We start from the raw sequence: 23,332 nt of genomic DNA on the forward strand, positions 1-23,332 counted from the left end.
CAAGCAGCGTGCTAACCTGGAGCAGAGGGTTCTGGACTCCTGGACTTGGGTGGAGATACTGGAAGGCAAGGGACCCTGGGCACAGGCTGGGGAATATCGCCGCCCCAAGGAAGAGTTGGAGGCAGCAAAAGCTGAGCGGCGGCGATTTGAGCTAAGGCAGCACAACAGGCACGAGAGGCAGCCCCCCCCCCCCCCCATTTTTGAAGGAGTGTGGCAGAATCTGGTTGGAGACCTGAGCCAACTCCCCATGCTCACCGTGGCGGCCGTCGTACTGGTCAGGCACCGTGTTATGCGGTCAAGCGCACAGTGTCTCCAGTGTGCGTTCTTAGCCCGGTGCGCTATATCCCAGACCCCGCAAGTGCCTTGCGAGAGTGGGCATCCAGCCAGGGCGTATTGTGCCGGCCCAGCGTGTTTGGTCTCCGGTACGCCGTTTCGGCCCAGGGTATCGTGCCCCGGCGCTGTGTGCTGTGTCTCCAGGGCGCTGGGAGGGTGCAGTGCGCCCGATGCCTGCGCTCCACCCGTGCCGGGCGAATGTGTGTATTGAACCTAAGGGAGAGGTGCGAGTGTTATGCACCATGCTCCAGTGCTCACCCACAGCCCGGTTCAACCTGTGCCTGCACTCTGGAGGGTCCGGGCTAAAGTGGTCATCCAGCCTGGAGGAGTGGTGCCAATGATGCGCACCAGAGCCCCAGTACTCCCCCACAGCCCGGTCCATCTGGTGCTTCCTCCACGCACCATGCCTCCTGTAGGTCTCCCCACGCAGGCCCACGCACCAGGCTGTCTGGCACCAGGCTGTCTCTCCGTCTCCTGTCCGGAGCTGCCGGAGCCGCCCGTCTGTCCGGAGCTGCCGGAGCCGCCCGTCTGTCCGGAGCTGCCGGAGCCGCCCGTCTGTCTGGAGCTGCCGGAGCCGCCCGTCTGTCCGGAGCTGCCGGAGCCGCCCGTCTGTCAGGAGCTGCCGGAGCCGCCCGTCTGTCCGGAGCTGCCGGAGCCGCCCGTCTGTCCGGAGCCACCCGTCTGTCAGGAGCTGCGGGAGCCGCCCGTCTGTCAGGAGCTGCCGGAGCCGCCCGTCTGTCAGGAGCTGCCGGAGCCGCCCGTCTGTCACGAGCTGCCGGAGCCGCCCGTCTGTCAGGAGCTGCCGGAGCCGCCCGTCTGTCAGGAGCTGCCGGAGCCGCCCGTCTGTCAGGAGCTGCCGGAGCCGCCCGTCTGTCAGGAGCTGCCGGAGCCGCCCGTCAGTCAGGAGCTGCCGTTTTGTTTTACTTTTGTTTTTGTTTCAGTGTTCCGGTTATAATAAACAACATGGACACTTACCACGCTGCGCATTGGTCCGATATTTCCTACTCCTCCTCAGAAGAGGAAGAGAATCGTTACAATATTATAGTTTTTGATGTCCCGTTAGTAGGATATTCGTGATCGTACCTTGTCTAGTTTATTGTCCAATGATTGCACGTTGGTGAGTAGTATTGACGGTAACAGCAGCTTTCCCACTCGCCTTTTCCGGGTCCTGACCAGGCATCCAGTCCTCTGTAGCTATGTCGCTTCTTCTTGCAAATAACGGGGATGTCGGCCCTGCCGGGTGTTTGGAGAATGTCTTGTGCATCTTGTTTGTTGAAGAAAAAATCTTAGTCTAATCCGAGGTGAGTGATCGCTGTCCTGATATCCAGAAGCTCTTTTTTTGCCGTAAGACATGGTTGCAGAAACATTATGTACAAAATATGTTGCAAAAAACCCCACATAGTAGCACAATTGGTTGGGCGCCCGTAAAACTGCTGCCATTTCTTCCGGCGCCATTTTGCAGTTTTGTCACACAACACAATGCCGCAGATGTCTCACACAACACAATGCCGCAGATGTCTCAGGTTTTGAGGGAGTGTGTAATTGGCATGCTGACTGCAGGATTGTCCATCAGAGCTGTTGGCAGAAAATGTAATGTTAATTTCTCTACCATAAACTGGCATCAATGTCATTTTAGAGAATTTGGCAGTACGTCCAACTGGCCTCACAACCGTAGACAACAGGTTAGGTGGGCGAATGGTTTGCTGATGTCAGCATTGTGAACAGAGTGCCCCATGGTGGCTGTGGCGTTATGGTATGTGCAGGAATAAGCTACAGACAACAAACACAATTGCATTTTATTGATTGCAATTTGAATGCACAGAGATACTGCGATGAGTTCCTGAGGCCCATTGTCGTGCCATTCATCCATCACCTCAAGTTTCAGCATGATAATGCATGGCTCCATGTCACAAGGATCTGTACACAAGTCCTGCAAGGTGAAAATGTCCCAGTTCTTCCTTGGCCTGCATATTCACCAGACATGTCACCCATGTCTGGCGAATAACAAAATTAAAACAGATACCTTATTTACGTAAGTATTCAGACCCTTTGTTATGAGACGCAAAATTGAGCTCAGGTGCATCCGGTTTCTATTAATCATCCTTGAGATGTTTCTACAACTTGATTGGAGTCCACCTGTGGTAAATTCAATTGATTGAACATGATTTGGAAAGGCACACACCTCTCTGTATAAGGATCCACAGTTGACAGTGCATCTCAGAGCAAAAAAGAAGCCATGACGTTGAAGGAATTGTCCGTAAGAGCTCGGAGACAGGATTGTGTCAAGGCACAGATCTGGGGAATGGTACCAAAATAATTATGTAGCGTGGAAGGTTCCCAAGTACACAGTGGCCTCCATCCTTAAATGGAAGAAGTTTGGAACCACCAAGACCTTTCCTGCCGCCTGGCCAAACTGAGCAATCGGGGGAGAATGGACTTGGTCGGGGATGTGACCACGAACCCCATCGTCACTCAGACAGAGCTGCAGAGTTTCTCTGCGGAGATGGGAGAACCTTCCAGAAGAGGATCTACAGAGAAGAATCGGAGAAACTCCCCAAATACAGGTGTGCCAAGCCATACCCAAAAAGACTTGAGGCTGTAATCGCTGCCAGAAGTGCTTGGAAAAAAGTAGTGAGTAAAGGGTCTGAATACTTATATAAATGTGATATTAAAAAAAAATGTTTTATATAAATTTGCAAGTCATTATTTTGTATTGTGTGTTGATTTATGAGTAAAAAAAACAAGCAATTGAAAACATTTTAGAATAAGGCTGTAACATAACAAAATGTGGAAAAATCAAGGGGTCTGAATACTTTCCGAAAGCACTGTAACTATTTGTTCAGCACTTTTGAAATGTACAGCGATAGTATTCAGAACATGGGCCGTTATTACAGTATTCGTCCTGTACACCAAGTCAATACCGGAGGATAAATAAAGGGTCATATAAGCAGACAATGAAAGCTCTTAACATTAAATGATTGCATTTCTCTAAAACAGACTATAGGCTACATGTGTACCATAAAGTCAGAACAGTAGGCGAAGTTATGAGGGAAAAAGGGACCAAATTATTATGGTGAGGCACAGGGCCTACAAACGGCTTACTACACAACATACACTCAGTATTACTTTCTTGGCTACAGTATTCAGATCTCCCTGGCATATTACATTATTTATGCAGCAGCATAGAAGACATTTCTGGACTCACCTTCTTGTGGACTGGATATTTATTGGCCAGTCTGAGATAAGGTTTGTTCTTTGCAACTCTGCCTAGAAGGCCAGCATCCCGGTGTCGCCTCTTCACTGTTGACGTTGAGACTGGTGTTTTGCGGGTACTATTTAATGAAGCTGCCAGTTGAGGACTTGTGAGGCATCGGTTTCTCAAACTAGACATTCTAATGTACTTGTCCTCTTGCTCATTGTGCACCGGGGCCTCCCACTCTTCTTTCTATTCTGGTGAGGGCCAGTTTGTGCTGTTCTGTGATGGGAGTAGTACACTGCCTTGTACGAGATCTTCGGTTTCTTGTCAATTTCTCGCATGGAAAAGCTTTCATTTCTCAGAACAAGAATAGCCTGATGAGTTTCAGAAGAAAGTGCTTTGTTTCTGGCCATTTTGAGCCGGTAATCGAACCCACTAATGCTGATGCTCCAGATACTCAACTAGTCTAAAGAAGGCCAGTTTTATTGCTTATTTAATAAGCACAACCGTTTTCAGCTGTGCTAACATAATTGCAAAATGGTTTTCTAATGATCAATTAGCCTTTTAAAATGATAAACTTGGATTAGCTAACACAACGTGCCATTGGAAGACAGGAGTGATGGTTGCTGATAATGGGCCTCTGTACGCCTATGTAGATATTCCATCCTGTTTTTCTGATGAATTTGATGTTATTTTAATGGACGAAAATGTGCATTTCTTTCAATAACAAGGACATTTCTAAGTGACCCCAAACTTTTGAATGGTAGTGTACATGTTCTCACCTTTCCACTGAGGGGTCATAGTTTGTAGGCCAAACCGTTCGGACACTATGATTTTGTGAGAAGACCAGTTTTCGGGTTGTCTCTTGGTCTGACAAATACTGCTCTAACTCTGACACCTTTCCCCACAGATGCAGAAGTTAGACATCGCAGATGTGGCGGATTGAGACGCATCCAATGAAAAAAATACTGATATCTGTAGCTTCAACTGACTGATTTTTAAAATTGTATTATGCTAATTAGATTTCCGTTGCATTGTGGACATTGACTCTAGGGGTTTAACCAGAGATTAAAGAAATATACTAAAATACTATTTGGTGCAATTTGCTTTGTGGCTTCCCAAACGGGCAAGTGAAATGTTGTTTTGAAGACAACATTAATTGCTTTGACTCCATTGTTTAATTTGTGCATGTGCATTTGTAGGCACAACAAAAAAGAAACCAAGTCGAGCATTACACAATTCTTCTCTAAATTCCCTTTCCCCTCTGTGTCTCATTCACTCAATTGCATTCCGATTTAAAAATGTCACTCCCTGAGAAGTGTCGCTAGAGACTCAAAGCCACCAGCGGGTAGAACAAAATTAAAACATTGTTTGTTAGGTGCAGGTAGTTGCAGAAACTATGGAATATGTGTTCAAATAATGAATAATTAATTATTAGTTTTTGAATAATTGCGTTCAGTCTATTTTCCGCTTAGGCTCCATTACAAAAATGCTAGTGCAATTTACAATTGGTTCGTCTAAACTATAACACCCCTAAACATAGACAGGTTTCACTGAAAATATGCAGAAACGTTAGTTTGATAAAGACAGAGAATATTTTTTATCAGAATCATTAAGCATATGCCTACTCCCCAAATGGATGTCGGGACTATAATTCCTCATCATGGAGTCTTCAATATGGAATTGTTAATCCAACGTCTGTATAATGGAAATAAACAGATTTGGGTTTGTAACCCATCATTTTCTTTATTTCAACTCTCCAAATTGAGCCTTGTTTCAAATGATCACTCTTTGAAAATATGGTTTCCAGACTCTGTTCTATTTTGTTCTATTGTTCTATTTTCTGCTATATTACACATATATATTTTTTTACTATAAAATAGGTATGTCTTCACTGTGATAAGGGCTCAGGAAATAAAAGCGTCTTGTCTGCTAAATTAACAAAACAAAGCTATGCCATTGCACAGCCATAGGCTGACGACTTTAATACCCTAAGTGAATTTGTCCAAATACTTCTTCACATGGTGGACTAGATACTTAAAGTGCTTTAATTTCTAAACGGTGCAACAGATGTGTGAAAATACCCTCAAATAAAAGGTGACATTCTGTACTGTTGCCTCGAATGAAACGCTTGATCTCAAATCCAAAATGCTGGAGTATAGAGCCCCCTCTCCCCACCAAAAAAACAAATACATATGGAGGGGAGAGTATTTTCAACAACCTCAGTCCTCAAACAAAGATTTCCACATTGTTTGTATGAACTGTTTGACCAATAATAGAATAGATTGAAAATGACACAGAATATATACTGAATTCATACACATACGATACATGGCACCAAACACCCTTTCTAAATGACATGCTTAGAACCATGACATGCAGGTCCACAAATGTGACCATGTAGTTTCTTTGTTTGGAGAGGAGAAACTCATGTTGTTTGTCTTCTAGTGCACTTGCCTCGCCCCCAGACCAATTTCCCACAGACATTGTCAGTTGAACCTACTGGCGTTTTCTTATTACTTTACTTGCTACTATGAGTTATGTTACTTTTCTCTGTTCATCTGATTTGACTGCCCCTAAACCCTATCATGACAACTGATGGTGATTACCTGTGTCCATGTTGATCTGGCTTGTCAGTGGAAATCTGTCTGGACCAGAGACGAGGGGTTAGAACATCTACAGTGCTGAGTCTCCAGTGCTCAACATTACATCTGCTGTGTTCAAGGCTGCTCCACATGAATCTCTAATGAAACTGTACAAGTGCACCTTAAAGTCCAGGGACATGACAATATGTACTCTCTTACAGAATCCATATGCTGATGCTGCTAACAATTAAGACGCGTGTACATGCATTCTGTATATAATGGGAAGTGGGTGGACTGAGGCATCTAAGCATGTGTGAATACAGTGATTGGTGTCAGTTGTCATGTGAAATTCAAAGCTAATGTTCCTCAGAACGTCTGACTACTGCGTCCCCTAAAGCCCTGTCCTCATGACAGTCTGTTGTGTCTGCAGGGGCCAGGACAGATTAACTGAGAGAGAGAGCAGCAGGAGATGATGCAGGCATTACATTCGATTTCAGGAAATTATTTTATATTATATTATTTACTAATTTGTCAGTCTGCCATTGGAAGGCCCACCTCAACCCTATTCAGACTTCTCAATGCATTATTCATATTGAGCCATTTCTTCAGAGAGGAATTCTGTTTGAAGTTATTTCACCCGGTATGAAATAGCTTCCAGCATCCTAACTTTTCAATCTCATCTGTGAACCTGCGGACCATTACCCGTCTACTCTGCTCTATAGATGGAGTGAGTTAAATAGATTTAGGACATTATGTGGGATAGTTGTAGAATATAGAATAAGCTTTTAAGCAAAGTGATCATGAGTTACATAACAGGAAATCATTGTTCTGAAATTCAATATTTTATTACACAGAAAAAAATGGCCTCACTGGTTTTGAATACATTCTATACATTAGTTGAAGATACTCAGCAAGCACATACTTAATAAACACATATCTGGATTGGAAATGGAATTAGACCCTGGTGGATTCACAGAGATGCTCATTCCTAGTACCTCTAGGAATGGCGACACCACAATAGTGACACCAGCAAAATATCCCATATAACAACAGCCAAAGGTCACATCAAAAGGTCCATGTTCACTCGCTGGTTCCTGGTTGCCCAGTGGTAGGTCAGCCATGCTTAGTTTAAAGGCACAATCTGTCATATTTGCTGATTTCCAATGGTCATTTATTTCAATTAATTACATAAATTATAATAATGACTTATGAGCTTAGTACATCTGCCTTACCCTATCATACCCCAATGTCCAAGGGTGTTACTCTTTTTTTTTGTAAACAATGTAAAGCTTAAAAAATATCCATAATCTCAAGTAGCAGGGTCCAACTGTTGAAATCCCATATTGTGCCTTTAAGAGTCCACAGGACTCTGCCACAGTCTTTTAAAACTCTTTGCATGATCTCTGTGTAAGCAAGTAAACCAAGTCATCTGTTCTTCCCCAGTCAGAGGTTTTCCTCTTTGCCAATGTGTCTGTCATTAATTAATCCAAAATACAAATCTATTTTTATCAATCAGCATGTAATATGTACCTAGTATAACACATAAAAGACACATTTCAGTTTAAATCTGTGCCATTGATCTTTTAACTTATGAAATATGTACATTTGGAAGTCGGAAGTTTACATACACCTTAGCCAAATACATTTAAACTCAGTTTCACAATTCCTGACATTTACTTCTAGTAAAAATTCCCTGCCTTAGTTCAGTTAGGATCACCACTTTATTTTAAGAATGTGAAATGTCAGAATAATAGAAGGGAGAATGATTTATTTCAGCTTTTATTTCTTTCATCACATTCAGAGTGGGTCAGACATTCAATTAGTATTTGGTAGCATTGCCTTTAAACTGTTTAACTTGAGTCAAATGTTTCGGGTAGCCTTCCACAAGCTTCCCACAATAAGTTGGGTGAATTTTGGCCCATTCCTCCTGACAGAGCTGGTGTAACTGAGTCAGTTGTAGGCCTCCTTGCTCGGAACACACACTTTTTCAGTTCTGCCCACACATTTTCTATAGGATTGAGGTCAGGGCTTTGTAATGGCCACTCCAAGACCTTGACTTTGTTGTCCTTAAGCCATTTTGCCACACATTTGGAAGTATGCTAGGGGTCATTGTCCATTTGGAAGATCCATTTGCGACCAAGCTTTAACTTCCTGACTGATGTCTTGATATGTTGCTTCAATATATCCACACAATATTCCATCCTCATGATGCCATCTATTTTGGGAAGTGCACCAGTCCCTCCTGCAGCTAAGCACCCCTACAACATGATGTTGCCACTCCCATGCTTCACGGTTGGGATGGTGTTCTTCGTCTTGCAAGCCTCCCCCTTTTTCCTCCAAAGATAACGATGGTCATTATGGCCAAACAGTTCTATTTTTGTTTCAACATACCAGAGGACATTTCTCCAAAAAGTACGATCTTTGTCCCCATGTGCAGTTGCAAACCGTAGTCTGGCTTTTTTTATGGCGGTTTTGGAGCAGTGGCTTCTTCCTTGCTGTGAGCGGCCTTTAAGGTTATGTCGATATAGAACTCGTTTTACTGTGGATGTAGATACTTTTGTACCGGTTTCCTCCAGCATCTTCACAAGGTCCTTTGCTGTTGTTCTGGGATTGATTTGAACCTTTCACACCAAAGTATGTTCATCTCTAGGAGACAGAACGTGCCTCCTTCCTGAGCGGTATGACGGATGCGTGGTCCCATGGTGTTTATACTTGCCTACTATTGTTTGTACAGATGAACGTGCTACCTTCAAGCATTTGGAAATTTCTCCCAAGGATGAACCAGACTTGTGGAGGTCTACAATTCTTTTTCTGAGGTCTTGCTGATTTCTTTTGATTTTCCCCTGATGTCAAGGAAATTGGCACTGAGTTTGAAGGTAGGCCTTGAAATACATCCACAGCTACATCTCCAATTGACTCAAGTGATGTAAATTAGCCTATCAGAAGCTTCTAACGCCATGACATAATTTTCTGGAATTTTCCAAGCTGTTTAAAGGCACAGTCAACTTAGTGTATGTAAACTTCTAACCCACTGGAATTGTGCTGCAGTGAATTATAAGTTAAATATTCTGTCGGTAAACAATTGTTGGGAAAATTACTTGTGTCATGCACCAAGTAGAGGTCCTAACCGACTTGCCAAAACTAACTGGAGTGGTTGAAAAACGAGTCTTAATGACTCCAACCTAAGTGTATGTAAACTTCCGACTTCAACTGTAATTGTATCCCTTCTGCTAAATATTGCATTTTTCTGTAAAGCAGTGAAGTATTGATATTATCTTCACTATAGTCTCGTGAGCCATACTCAAAATCTTGCACTACCTGTAGCTAGCTACAGTATATGAAAGGATGCCCAAGATCCTGGTCAGTTGGAATAGAGCACATGAAAAATCTAATGGAACTTTGTTTCACAGATCAATTGCTCAGCTTCTCTATGATACTCTGAGTAAAGTAGAAAGCATTTCTGATGACTAGAGTTGAGCTTGCTGTCCTGCCTGTCCAACTGTTGATAGTGGTTTCGATTGGTGGAGAAGGAGAGAAAGGCACAGTATTCAGGGGCCTTCAGGGTCCATGCTGCTCAGTTCTTTGATGGTCCTTGCTATCTGGGTCCTTGGGATGTCCAACTCTGACGTCACCCCATTGAAGTTGAAATTGAAAATGGTAAGGGTTAAGGGTAGGGAAGTCCCATGGACCCCGGATAGCACTAACCATTCTTGCTTTTGCCCTTCTCTTCTCTTTCCTCACAGGCATTGATCAGACGGATGTGGGGGAGGGCGAGAAGGGGGGGGAGCTCTGCATGGGGGTGGGGCCTGAGGGGGTGGGGGCAGAGAGCCAGTTGGGGAAGGGGGTGTTGCGGAGCTAATGGGTGGAGGGGTGGCAGGGCAAAAGAGGGGAGGGGTGGGAGGGCAAAGGGGTGGAGGGGTGGGTGGAGAAACAGATGTGGGAGGACTTAGAGAAGTGGGGGGCAGAGCTCGGTTTGGAGGGGGGGTGTAAGGGGGATGGGTGATGCAGGAGGTTGGGGGTGGAGTGGACGGCAGAGGGGGTAGAGTGGAGGTGGGAGAGGGGGGCATGTGGGAGAGGGTGCTGTGTGAGGAAGGGTGACTGTAGGTGTGAGGCAGACTGTAGATGGCTGTGGAGGGCTGGTTGTAGACTGGATAACGAGGAGCAGGGTAGGCTTTCACCCGGGTGAAGCTAATGCACCTGCCCTGTAAGTTAGGAGAGAGGGATACAACAGGGAAGAGTGCAATCAGAGGCAGTCATCAGAGTTTTACTGATGCATTGGAATTATTTTATAACGTTTCCATGCAAAGTGGATTTATAGACCTTAGCGTCTCCATTCAAATAGGATTGGAAGGGAATAAGACCAATCTTTCATTTTATTTGTTTTCCTTTCGGAATAATGTGCTGACTCCATCTTGTCTTCTGCTTAGCTATAAATGTCAAATTCGGTCAAAACAACAAGGAGATTTACTAAGGTAGCAACAGCTTTGGGAGGAGGGGGAATTGTGTGGATGGTTTGCCCCATCCTCCTATCCACATCTGTCATTGAGACCATATAAAAATAAAACTCCCAGCTAGGCTAGAGTTACAGGAAGGTGGGGATGTGGGTAGTCATCTAATATTAATGGTTTCAGCAGATTAGAACACATTCCTTCAGGTTGGAGCAATACAGTATTAGCACCTCAGCCTGTAAATGCCAGGTTACTTTGTGCCTTCCTCGCAGCCACTCTGTCTGTGCACTGTTATAATGACTAACAGCTGCAACTTTTCTGCTCTATGATTTACTGCCTGGCTTAAAATTTTTTAAAATATTAGGTTTTAAGATTATTTAATGAAGAAATGGGCAGTGAGGGCATTGAAAAGGAGTTAACGAATTTAGGCTTTCAAAACTGCCAACATGATGAGTGTGTAGGGAGGTAATGAAAATGCCCACTCTCCTCAACTGCCTGGTGGAATAGTTTAGATGAAGAAAAAAAAGATTAAAGGTTCTGGAAGAATCGTCGCAAAAAAAACTAAGTGTAAAAAGAGAATAAAAAAGGAAGAGGGTAGACTGAAGCCGAGCCCCTCTCTATTTTCCATGCTGTCTGCTTTGCTCCTCAGGATGTGGTCTTGGCTCCTGACCTTCCTATTTCCCTCACTTTTCCAGGAGTTTGAGTTCTTCTTTCTCTTGAGGATTTGCAACTGAGTGGGCCTAGGCATTACGTAGTGTGGTCTCTGCCTCCTTAAAGGAGCAGTCTGTTGTTGCTACATCCATTTTTGTCTCATAAATGTTTTATATGTACCCATTGATTCTTGAAGAAAGTAAATGCCTCATGAGCTTAGTTCTGTCAGAACCCAAAATATAAGCTTGTTTCACCCCAATGTTTGTAAACAAAGTAAATGTAAACACACACTATATAGCCTCAGAACATGGTTAAAGCTATAATTTTGATATTATGGATACTTCATTGCTCTGTCTATGAATTTGAGAGTACACTTCTCCATAACCATCCCTCAGCTTTTCACCAAAGCAGGGGTGGGGAAACACTTTTACATTTTTTTCAATTCCTGATTTCAACTGCTTTAACTGTTTCCTCTGATTGTATTTTTATCCTGCTTCTCTTGCATAACAGCATATCTAAGTGCTGGGCCAGTGGGCCTTATGATCCCTTAGAAGAGCTTTGAAAGAAAATCCCCTGTAAGCTATCCTTCTCTGTCCCATATGTAAGCATCAGTCACACACTGGCTTTCTTATTGAGTTGCTAAAAGGGCTTTCCATGACTCTGCATATCCTTGTGTCAGCCCATACAGTGCAGTGACAGACAGTAGGTAGCATGTGTTGGATGTGTCTTTCTCTATGCTGTTTGTCTTCGTGTCTTACCTTGTCTCCAGGATGGGGTCTCATCACAGATACCCTATCATAGCCTTTCCTCAGGAATACCCACAGAGCATCCAGCTTGCCCTGAACAAAGACAGGCACAGTAAAGGGAAGAGAAAACATTACATAATAGACAAACAACATGATAATACCAATAATATTGACTGTGTGGTTGCATGTCAGTTGCTTTACTCTGCTGTGCTTTGTTTCTATACTGTATATGGTTTAGTATACAGGTCTGTTGATCAGTCGGACTGTCTGTCTGTCTGCCTGGTGTTCTTTGTCCATGGAAGGCTGTGTCCCTCGACATCATAATAGCCAAGGAGAAGGGTAGGTGTCTGTGTCTGTCTGTCTGGTGCTCTTTGTCCATGGAAAGCTGTGTCCCTCCACGTCATACCAGTCAGGGAGGAGGGTAGGTAGAGATAAAGGGGAAGGAATGTATTGGGTTGGGACTAGCACCAGCTCCCCTCTTCTCTGCAGATATCGTCTTCCCGAGGTCGGCTCAGTTCATGCCTGGTTCATATTACGGCTCATCCAGCTGACTGAGACGTTATGAAACAAACTTCCTGGAAATGTTGACGCTACAGGAACACTGCAACTAACTAAGACTTGTTTTGATCATAGACATTTTTTGGTGGGTAATGGAATTTAGAGTGCATATGATTGTATGTGAGTGGAAGGTACTGCAATTTTGTTCTTGTTGTTGCCACACTCAATTACAAGTAATTTGAACTTGTATGGTATACCATACATGTTTTTGATCTTTTCCATGGAGTGGAGAGTGCATATGATGCACTTGTATTTCGATAGGAAGGTACTGCAATTTTGTTCTTGTTATTCCACTACTCAACTAGAAATGGTACCTTTTATGGTATCCACCTCATGCAACCTGGCAAGGGGTGGGTGTATCCAATTTGTTGCTATTGTTTTTCAACTTCCTGCGCATTGACACCGTTGGTGATGGTAAATGTAAATGACATTCATCAAAAATGTTTCATGCACACAGAATTGGAAAAATATGTTAATTATCTGGTGAGGAAAATGATTGAAACATTTTAACAGCACTCAGAAGCTGATGAAGCGTTAGGAAAAGCCTATCCAGACATTCCTGACCTGCAAACCAATATTTCATTTCAGAATTGGTTAAAATTAGGTCTGGGTTTTGGTTAAGGTAAGAGTCCATTTTTTGATTTTGGTGAGTCTTTTTGGAGGTCAGCAGTGTCCTTATAAATGCTCTTAGCATTGTGGCACAAAAGACAGTCTTCATTAAATATTTCTGCATTGTTTCTGTAATTTGTCAATGTTATTCTGTGTCTAACAAGATGTCTTTTCAAGTGTTGCTCTTTGATTGAAAATGGAAATAGCCTTTATGGATAACGACTATTAGATACAGTGTAATTACGCTAGCTAGATAACAATCGATGTTGAGTCTATGGGAATGCTAATGTCGGCAACCTGCCACATGAGAATGTTTTTATTTTTTCAACCCAACAAAATTAAACTTAGAATTAACATATCGTTTAGATTCTCTGCACTTTTAATAATTTTGGCAAATATAACATGACAAAAAGTATGTGGACACCTGCTTGTTGAACATCTAATTTCAAAATCATGGGCATTAGTATGGAGTTGGTCCCCCCTTTGCAGCTATAACAGCCTTCACTCTTCTGGGAAGGCTAGATGTTAGAACAATGCTATGGAGACTTGCTTCCATTTAGCCACAAGATCATTAGTGAGGTTGGGCACTGACGTTAGCCTGGGTCTCAGTCGGAGTTCCAATTCATCCCAAAGGTGTTCGATGGGGTTGAGTTCAGGGAGCTGTGCAGGGCAGTCAAGTTCTTCCACACAGATCTCGACAAACCATTTCTGAATAGACCTCACTTTGTGCACAGGGGCATTGTCATGCTGAAACAGGAAATGGCCTTCCTCAGACTGTTGCCACAAAGTTGGAAGCACAGAATTGTCTAGATGCTGTAGACTTAATATTTCCCTTCACTGGAACTAAAGGGCCTAGCCCAAACCATGGAAAAACAGCCCCAGACTATTATTCATCCTCCACCAAACTTTATTGTTTGCACTATGCATTGTTGCAGGTAGCGTTCTCCTGGCATCCTCCAAATCCAGATTTGTCTGTCAGACTGCCAGATGGGAAAGCGTGATTGAACATTCCAGAGAATGCGTTTCCACTGCTCCAGAGTCCAATGGCTGCGAGCTTTACACTACTCCAGTCGACGCTTGGCATTGCGCATGGTGATCTTAGGCTTGTGTGCGGCTATTCGGCCATGGAAACCCATTTCATGAAGCTCCCAACAAACAGTAATTGTGCTGACATTGCTTTCAGAGGCAGTTTGAAACTCGGTAGCGAGTGTTGCAACCCGAGGACAGATGCTTGAGCACTCGGTGGTCCCATTCTGTGAGCTTGTGGCCTATCATTTTGCGGCTGAGCCGTTGTTGCTCCTAGACGTTTCCAGTTCACAGCACTTACACTTGACCGGGGCAGCTCTAGCAGGGCAGACATTTGACTAACTTGTTGGAAAGGTGGCTTCCCGAGGAAGTCACTGAGCTCTACTGAATTCTACTGCCGGTGTTTGGAGATTGCATGGCTGTGTGCGCGATTTTATATACCTGTCAGAAACGCGTGTGGCTGAAATAGCCAAATCCATTAATTTGAAGGGGTGCTCACATACTTTTGTACATATAGTGTATTTACCAACATCTCTTCCCTGTGTAACAACAGGCCGGAATGGGTCTTAAGTTGGAAAACAACCACATTTGATCAGGAACTGGGCGTGGTTACGTAACATAAAGTGAACAGTACCTTTATAGGGGAGTACCATTTCTGGGGACTGATGGGTTTATGCATGCCATTGTTGAGAGTGCGTGTTGGTGCCATGTCAAACTCCTGCTCTGGCATCTTGACGCGGGCATTCTTGGCTTTCTCTAGTTTGGCCCCCTCCTCAGTAGAACCCTTGTCGCCCCAGCGGACCTGAACAGGGACAGTCAATAACAGTCAGTGGCAGAGGAATGGTAATATTAATGAGCAGAGCTGAGCCGTAATTGGATGAAGGGCACAGCAGCCCGGGCACAACAGTCAGTGTATGTCTTTCTCACCTCCATTCTCTTGATGCCACCCACACCTCGGCCACCGTAGTATGAAGCATCCACAGTGGGCCACCTCTTCTTGGGATACCCGTCCTCGTCCTCATCCTTACAATAGTGAAAATAGTAAAAATAAAGAAAAACCCTTGAATGAGTAGGTGTGTCCAAACTATTGATTGGTACTCTGTAGCATGGCATCCTTGTGGTGTGTGTGACCATGGAGTATCCCTGTTAGAAACTGCAGCCGCATCTAAGAGCCTGAAAACAGTTACAGTATACAGTAACTAAACTTGATGTAAACTTGTAGCATGACTAAACTCCTCTCTCTACCTAAAGTGCTGGGGGCTGCTATCCAGTTTAATGGACAGAAAGTCAAAAACAACTCCATCCATCTGGAATAAGGTCAGACAATCTGCCCTGTCAGGTCCTGGCTGCATTGCCCCTCTCACCTACAGCTGCAGTCCAGTCACTCTCTTGGTTGGCGGTCCACATGCAGACAGTGTGTTCTTTGGCAAGAGAGCCAGGAGGCCAACCTCCCTTCATAAAAAAAATATGTTTTTATTATATATATATATATATATATATATATATATATATACAGTGGGGCAAAAAAGTATTTTGTCAGCCAACAATTGTGCAAGTTCTCCCACTTGATGAGACAGGCCAGTAATTTTCATCATAGGTACAAATCCAGAAAATCACATTGTAGGATTTTTAATGAATTTATTTGCAAATTATAGTGGAAAATACATATTTGGTCACCTACAAACAAGCAAGATTTCTGGCTCTCACAGACCTGTAACTTCTTCTTTAAGAGGCTCCCCTGTCCTCCACTCGTTACCTGTATTAATGGCACCTGTTTGAACTTGTTATCAGTATAAAATACACCTATCCTCAACCTCAAACAGTCACACTCCAAACTCCACTATGGCCAAGACCAAAGAGCTGTCAAAGGACACCAGAAACAAAATTGTAGACCTGCACCAGGCTGGGATGACTGAATCTGCAATAGGTAAGCAGCTTGGTTTGAAGAAATCAACTGTGGGAGCAATTATTAGGAAATGGAAGACATACAAGACCACTGATAATCTCCCTCGATCTGGGGCTCCACGCAAGATCTCACCCCGTGGGGTCAAAATGATCACAAGAACGGTGAGCAAAAATCCCAGAACCACACGGCGGGACCTAGTGAATGACCTGCAGAGAGCTGGGACCAAAGTAACAAAGCCTACCATCAGTAACACACTACGCCGACAGGGACACAAATCCTGCGGTGCCAGACGTGTCCCCATGCTTAAGCCAGTTCATGTCCAGGCCGGTCTGAAGTTTGCTAGAGAGCATTTGGATGATCCAGAAGAAGATTGGGAGAATGTCATATGGTCAGATGAAACCAAAATTGAACTTTTCGGTAAAAACTCAACTCGTCGTGTTTGGAGGACAAAGAATGCTGAGTTGCATCCAAAGAACACCATACCTACTGTGAAGAATGGGGGTGGAAACATCATGCTTTGGGGCTGTTTTTCTGCAAAGGGACCAGGATGACTGATCCGTGTAAAGGAAAGAATGAATGGGGCCATGTATCGTGAGATTTTGAGTGAAAACCTCCTTCCATCAGCAAGGGCATTGAAGATGAAACGTGGCTTGGTCTTTCAGCATGACAATGATCCCAAACACACCGCCCGGGCAACGAAGGAGTGGCTTCGTAGGAAGCATTTCAAGGTCTTGGAGTGGCCTAACCCGTCTCCAGATCTCAACCCCATAGAAAATATTTGGAGGGAGTTGAAAGTCCGTGTTGCTCAGCAACAGCCCCAAAACATCACTGCTCTAGAGGAGATCTGCATGGAGGAATACCAGCAACAGTGTATGCAAATCTTGTGAAGACTTACAGAAAATGTTTGACCTCTGTCATTGCCAACAAAGGGTATATAACAAATTATTGAGATAAACTTTTGTTATTGACCAAATACTTATTTTCCACCATTAATTGGCAATTAATTCATAAAAAATCCTACAATGTGATTTTCTGGATTTTTTTTCCTAATTTTGTCTGTCGTAGTTGAAGTGTTCCTATGATGAAAATTACAGGCCTCTCATCTTGTTAAGTGGGAGAACTTGCACAATTGGTGGCTTAATACTTTTTTGTCCCACTGTATATAAATCATATTTGCCATTTAGCATAATTTTTTTCCAAAGTGACTTAGTCATGCATGCATATATTTTGCGTACGGATGGTTCTGGAAATCGAATCCACTACCCTAACGTTGCAAGCGCCATTCTCTACTTACTGGGCTACAGAGGACTGAAATGGTGCTGTACAGATCAGGACCTTGGGTGATTGACTGACCTTGTGCTTTTTGTTTTTTACCAGTGTGATTTCTTTAGGTAAAGAAGGGAGTTTTGTTTGTGTGTGTGTGAGCGAGTGAGAGAGAAACCTCATTTAGCTTGACCATGGCTTTTTGTGTTGCCTCTGTATTATCTTCCATAACTACCCACTGGGCACACACGTCAATTCAACGTCTATTCCACGTTGGTTCAATGCAACTTCATTGTAATGACATGGAAACGACGTTGATTCAACCAGTGTGTGCCGAGTGGGTACCCTCCTCGGGTACCAGTCCCTATGCCCTGCTACATTTTGAAACCAACTCATGTTTTTCAGATTGACATCGATGCCTCAATTTTATTTTTATTTTTTTATTTTACCTTTATTTAACTAGGCAAGACAGTTAAGAACAAATTCTTGTTTTCAATGACGGCCTAGGAACAGTGGGTTAACTGCCCGTTCAGGGGCAGAACGACAGATTTGTACCTTGTCAGCTCAGGGATTTGAACTTGCAACCTTTCGGTTACTAGTCCAACACTCTAACCACTAGGCTCAATGTTTATTTTTCCATGCTGAACGTCTGCTTCTGTCGGGTTAAAATTGAAAATGACAGCTGTGAGTCAATAACTCTATCTAATCCCTATTATGCTCCTGCAGGTTCAGAGCCCTTTGAGGCAGAGACAGCTGGCTGTTTCAGAGCAGACAACAGGAGACAGAGAGAGACACAGAGAGCCTTATAACAGGGTATGATAGGGATGTTTCAACTCTGCAGGGTCTAGAAACAAAGTATATGAGACTACAAGATTTACTCACTGAGCTGTCCTCCAGTACCGGAGGTGGAGGCTCATGGATGATCTGCAAAGATGGAAAAAGAAACTGAATCATAATCATGAAAAAATATTTTTTTTCCATTGGCATACTGGCAGCGTCTCTGCTGGGGTACAGGAAATTAGTTTGAATTTGAGTGTTTGATAATGAGAGAATGGTTTGATGACAGAGTGTTATCTACAGTGCCTAGTGAAAGTCTACAGTACACACCCCTTGCACGGTCTTTACAGAGGTTTTATTTGCTGTATTGTCATGCAGAATTACTTTACAGCCTTACTGCAAACCTAATGGATGATTTGGAATGGATTTTTTAACATAGGCGTTCTTCTTTTCACTTTTTCATACAGGCCAGTAATGTGGAGTGAATGCAATGTTGTTGATCCTCTTTATTTTCAAGTATTGTGGCGGCAACATCATGTTATGTGCACGCTTGTCACCGGCAGGGACCGGGGAGTTTCTCAGGATAAAAAAAAAACATGAAAGGAGCAAAGCGCCAAATCAAATGTTATTGGTCACAACACATGGTTAGCAGATGCTTGTGCTTCTAGTTCCGACCATGCAGTAATATCTAGCAAGTAATCTAACAATTTCACAACAACTACCGTATTTATACACACAAGTGTAAACGAATGAATAAGAAAATGTACATAAATAAATATAAATATAAATATATGTATGAGCGACGGCTGAACGGCATAGGCAAGATGCAGTAGATGCTATAGAGTACAGTGTATACATATGAGATGAGTAATATAGGGTATGTAAACATTATATAAAGTGGCATTGTTTAAAGTGACTAGTGATACATTTATTACATCCAATTGTTAATTATTAAAGTGGCTAGAGATTTGAGTCAGTATGTTGGCAGCAGCCACTCAATGTTAGTGATGGCTGTTTAACAGTCTGATGGTCTTGAGATAGAAGCTGTTTTTCAGTCTCTCGGTCCCAGCTTTGATGCACCTGTACTGAACTCGCCTTCTGGATGATAGCAGGGTGAACACCCGTGGCTCGGGTGGTTGTTGTCCTTGATGATTTTTTTGGCCTTCCTGTGACATAAGGTGGTGTAGGTGTCTTGGAGGCCAGGTAGTTTGCCCCCAGTGATGCGTTGTGCAGACCTCACTACCCTCTGGAGAGCCTTACGGTCGTGGGCGGAGCAGTTGCCGTACCAGGTGGTGATACGGCCCGACAGGATGCTCTCGATTGTGCATCTGTAAAAGTTTGAGTGTTTTTGGTGACAAGCCAAATTTCTTTAGCCTCCTGAGGTTGAAGAGGTGATGTTGCGCCTTCTTCACCACACTGACCATTTGTTTGTCCGTGATGTGTATGCCGAGGAACTCCACTACAGTTCCGTCGATGTGGATAGGGGTGTGCTCCCTCTGCTGTTTCCTGAAGTCCACGATCATCTCCTTTGTTTTGTTGACGTTGAGTGTGAAGTTGTTTTCCTGACACCACACTCCGAGGGCCCTCACCTCCTCCCTGTAGGCCGTCTCGTCATTGTTGGTAATCAAGCCTATCACTGTAGTGTCGTCTGCAAACTTGATGATTGAGTTGGAGGCGTGCATGGCCACGCAATCATGGGTGAACAGGGAGTACAGGAGAGGGCTCAGAACGCACCCTTGTGGGGCCCCAGTGTTGAGGATCAGCGGGGTGGAGATGTTGTCCAGGACCCAGTTGCATAGGGCGGGGTCGAGACCCAGCGTCTCAAGCTTAATGACGAGTTTGGAGGGTACTATGGTGTTGAATGCTGAGCTGTAGTTGATGAACCACATTCTTACATAGGTATTCCTCTTGTCCAGATGGGTTAGGGGAGTGTGATTGCGATTGAGTTGTCTGTGGACTTATTGGGGCGGTAAGCAAATTGGAGTGGGTCTAGAGTGTCAGGTAGTGTGGAGGTGATATGATCCTTGACTATTCTCTCAAAGCACTTCATGATGACGGAAGTGAGTGCTACGGGGCAATAGTCGTTTAGCTCCGTTACCTTAGCTTTCTTGGGGACAGGAACAATGGTGTCCCTCTTGAAGCACGTGGGAACAGCAGACTGGGATAGGGATTGATTGAATATGTCCGTAAACACACCAGTCAGCTGGTCTGCGCCTGCTCTGAGGATGCGTCTAGGAATGCCGTCTGGGCCGGAAGCCTTGCGAGGGTTAACACGTTTAACTTCTCTGGAATATGTGGGACGGTAGCGTCGCACCTCGCCAACAGCCAGTGAAATAAAAATTCCTCAAACATACAAGTATTATACACCCTTTTAAATATAAACTTCTTGTAAATCCAGCCACAGTGTCCAATTTCAAATAGGCATTACGGCGAAAGCACACCAAACGATTGTTAGGTCAGCACCTCGTCACAGAAAACCATACAGACATTTTCCAGCCCAGGAGAGGGCTCACAAAAGTCAGGAATAGCGATTAAATTAATCACTAACCTTTGATGATTTTCATCAGATGGCACTCACAGGACTTCATGTTACACAATAAATGTGTGTTTTGTTCGATAAAGTTAAACTTTATGTCCAAAAACCTCATTTTAAATAGGTGTGTTATGTTCAGAAATGCATTGTCTCAAACAAACATCTGGTGAAAGTGCAGAGAGCCACATCAAATTATAGAAATACTCATAATAAACATTGATAAAAGATACAAGTGTTATGCATTGAATTATAGATCAACTTCTCCTTAATGCAACCGCTGTGTCAGATTTCAAAAAGGCTTTACGGCGAAAGCACACATTTTCCAAAGTAGGAGAGGTGTCATAAAAGTCAGAAATAGCGTAATAAATATTCACTTAAATCAAATCAAATCAAATTTTATTTGTCACATACACATGGTTAGCAGATGTTAATGCGAGTGTAGCGAAATGCTTGTGCTTCTAGTTCCGACAATGCAGTAATAACCAACAAGTAATCTAACTAACAATTCCAAAACTACTGTCTTGTACACAGTGTAAGGGGATAAAGAATATGTACATAAGGATATATGAATGAGTGATGGTGCAGAGCAGCATAGGCAAGATACAGTAGATGGTATCGAATACAGTATATACATACATGATGATCTTGATTGGAATGCACTCCCAGGAATCCCAGTTCCACAATAAATGTTTGTTTTGTTCAATAAAGTCCATCATTTATGTCTAATACCTCCTTTTTGGTTGCGTGTTTAGCCCAGTAATCCAAATGCTCAATGCGCGATCTCTTAGTTCAGACGAAAAGTCCAAAAAGTTATATTACAGTCCGTAGAAACATGTCAAACGGTGTATAGAATCAATCTTTAGGATGTTTTTATCATAAATCTTCAATAATGTTTCAACCGGACAATTATTTTGTCTTTAGAAATGAAAAGGAACGCAGCTACCTCTCACGGCCACGCGCATGATTTAGCTCATGGAATTCTGCCAGACACCTGACTCAAACAGCTCTTTTTCGCTCCCCCTTCATAGTAGAAGCCTGAAACAAGCTCCTAAAGACTGTTGACATCTAGTGGAAGCCTTAGGAAGTGCAATATGACCCCATATACACTGTATATTCGATAGGCAATGACTTCAAAAACTACAAACCTCAATTTCCCACTTCCGGGTTGGATATTTCCTCAGGTTTTTGCCTGCCATATGAGTTCTGTTATACTCACAGACATCATTCAAACAGTTTTAGAAACTTCAGTGTTTTCTATCAAAATCTACTAATTATATGCATATTCTAGCTTTTGGGCCTGAGTAGCAGGTAGTTTACCAAGCTACTCAATACTGCCCCCCAGTCCCAAAGAAGTTAAATGTTTTACTCACGTTGGCTGTGGTGAAGGAGAGTCTGCAGGTTTTGGTAGCGGGCCGTGTCGGTGGCACTGTATTGTCCTCAAAGCGAGCAAATAAGTTGTTTAGTTTGTCTGGGAGCGAGACATCAGTCTGCGACTGGGCTGGTTTTCTTTTTGTAGTCCGTGATTGCCTGTAGACCCTGCCACATTCCATTCATGTCTGAGCAGTTGAATTGCGACTCTACTTTGTGTCTATACTGACGCTTAGCTTGTTTGATTGCCTTGCGGAGGGAATAGCTACACTGTTTGTATTCGGTCATGTTTCCGGGCGCCTTGCCTCTGTGCTTTCAGTTTTGCGTGAATGCTGCCATCAATCCACTGTTTCTGGTTGGGGAAGGTTTTAATAGTCGCTGTTGGTACAACATCACCGATGCACTTGCTAATAAACTTGCTCACCGAATCAGCATATACATCAATGTTGTTGTTCGACGCTATCCGGAACATATCCCAGTCCATGTGATCGAAGCAATCTTGAAGCGTGGAATCAGATTGGTCGGACCAGCGTTGAACAGACCTAAACACGGGTGTTTCCTGTTTTAGTTTCTATCTATAGGCTGGGAGCAACAAAATGGAGTCATGGTCAGATTTGCCGAAAGGAGGGCGAGGGAGGGCTTTGTATGCGTCGCGGATGTTAGAGTAACAATGATCCAGATCCAGGTTAAATGTTAGAGGAAAACCCGCCGTAGTATTCTGAGAACCTAACCCCGGGATAGTTTTATTTTACAGCGAGACAATTACACGCATTTTAATGCCAAAGACACACCAGACTGGCTTTCCGAGGTGGTGAGTGTTCCTGAATGGACCAGTCTCAGTCCTGACTTAAATCTGCTTGAAAATCAGAGACATGTTTTGAATATTGCTGTCCTACAATTATGCCCAACCAAATTTACTGAACTTGAGCAATTTTTACAAAAACAAGAGATATACAATGAGTATGCAAAACATTAAGAACTGAAAGCTATGATCCCTTATTGATCTCACTTGTTAAATCCACTTCAGTCAGTGTAGGTGAAGGGGAAGAGACCGGTTAAATAAGGATTTTTAGTCTTGAGGCAATTGATGCATGACTTGTGTATGTGTGCCATTCAGATGGTGAATGGGCAAGACAAAATATTTAAGTGCCTTTTGAACAGGATATGGTAGTAGGTGCCAGGCACACAGGTTTGTGTCAAGAACTGTAAGGTTTCTGAGTTTTTCACGCAGTTTCCCATGCTTATCAAGAGTGGTCCACCACCCAAAGGACATCCAGCCAACTTGACACAACTGTGGGAAGCATTGGAGTCAATATGGGCCAGCATCCCTGTC

The 23,332-nt window shown here is 43.5% G+C and overlaps 2 protein-coding genes across 2 annotated transcripts in view; one reads left to right on the forward strand and one right to left on the reverse strand.

Annotated features, from left to right (window-relative positions):
* The window catches only part of LOC110537214 (AP2-associated protein kinase 1), a 102,629-nt gene that overhangs the window by 57,582 nt on the left and 21,715 nt on the right, over window positions 1-23,332 (forward strand). The window lies entirely within an intron of this gene.
* Window positions 9,211-23,332, reverse strand: part of LOC110537215 (anthrax toxin receptor 1) — a 37,207-nt gene continuing 23,085 nt past the window's right edge. The window contains exons 14-18 of the mRNA XM_036937219.1: window positions 18,204-18,245; window positions 15,080-15,175; window positions 14,787-14,954; window positions 11,972-12,052; window positions 9,211-10,316 (exon numbers count right to left, since the gene is read on the reverse strand). Coding sequence (XP_036793114.1) covers window positions 9,852-10,316; window positions 11,972-12,052; window positions 14,787-14,954; window positions 15,080-15,175; window positions 18,204-18,245 — 852 coding nt within the window. The 3' untranslated portion in view covers window positions 9,211-9,851. The remainder of the gene's footprint in view (window positions 10,317-11,971; window positions 12,053-14,786; window positions 14,955-15,079; window positions 15,176-18,203; window positions 18,246-23,332) is intronic.

This window comes from Oncorhynchus mykiss, chromosome 12 (genome assembly GCF_013265735.2).
Source record: "Oncorhynchus mykiss isolate Arlee chromosome 12, USDA_OmykA_1.1, whole genome shotgun sequence".
Classification (NCBI taxonomy): Eukaryota; Metazoa; Chordata; class Actinopteri; order Salmoniformes; family Salmonidae; genus Oncorhynchus; species Oncorhynchus mykiss.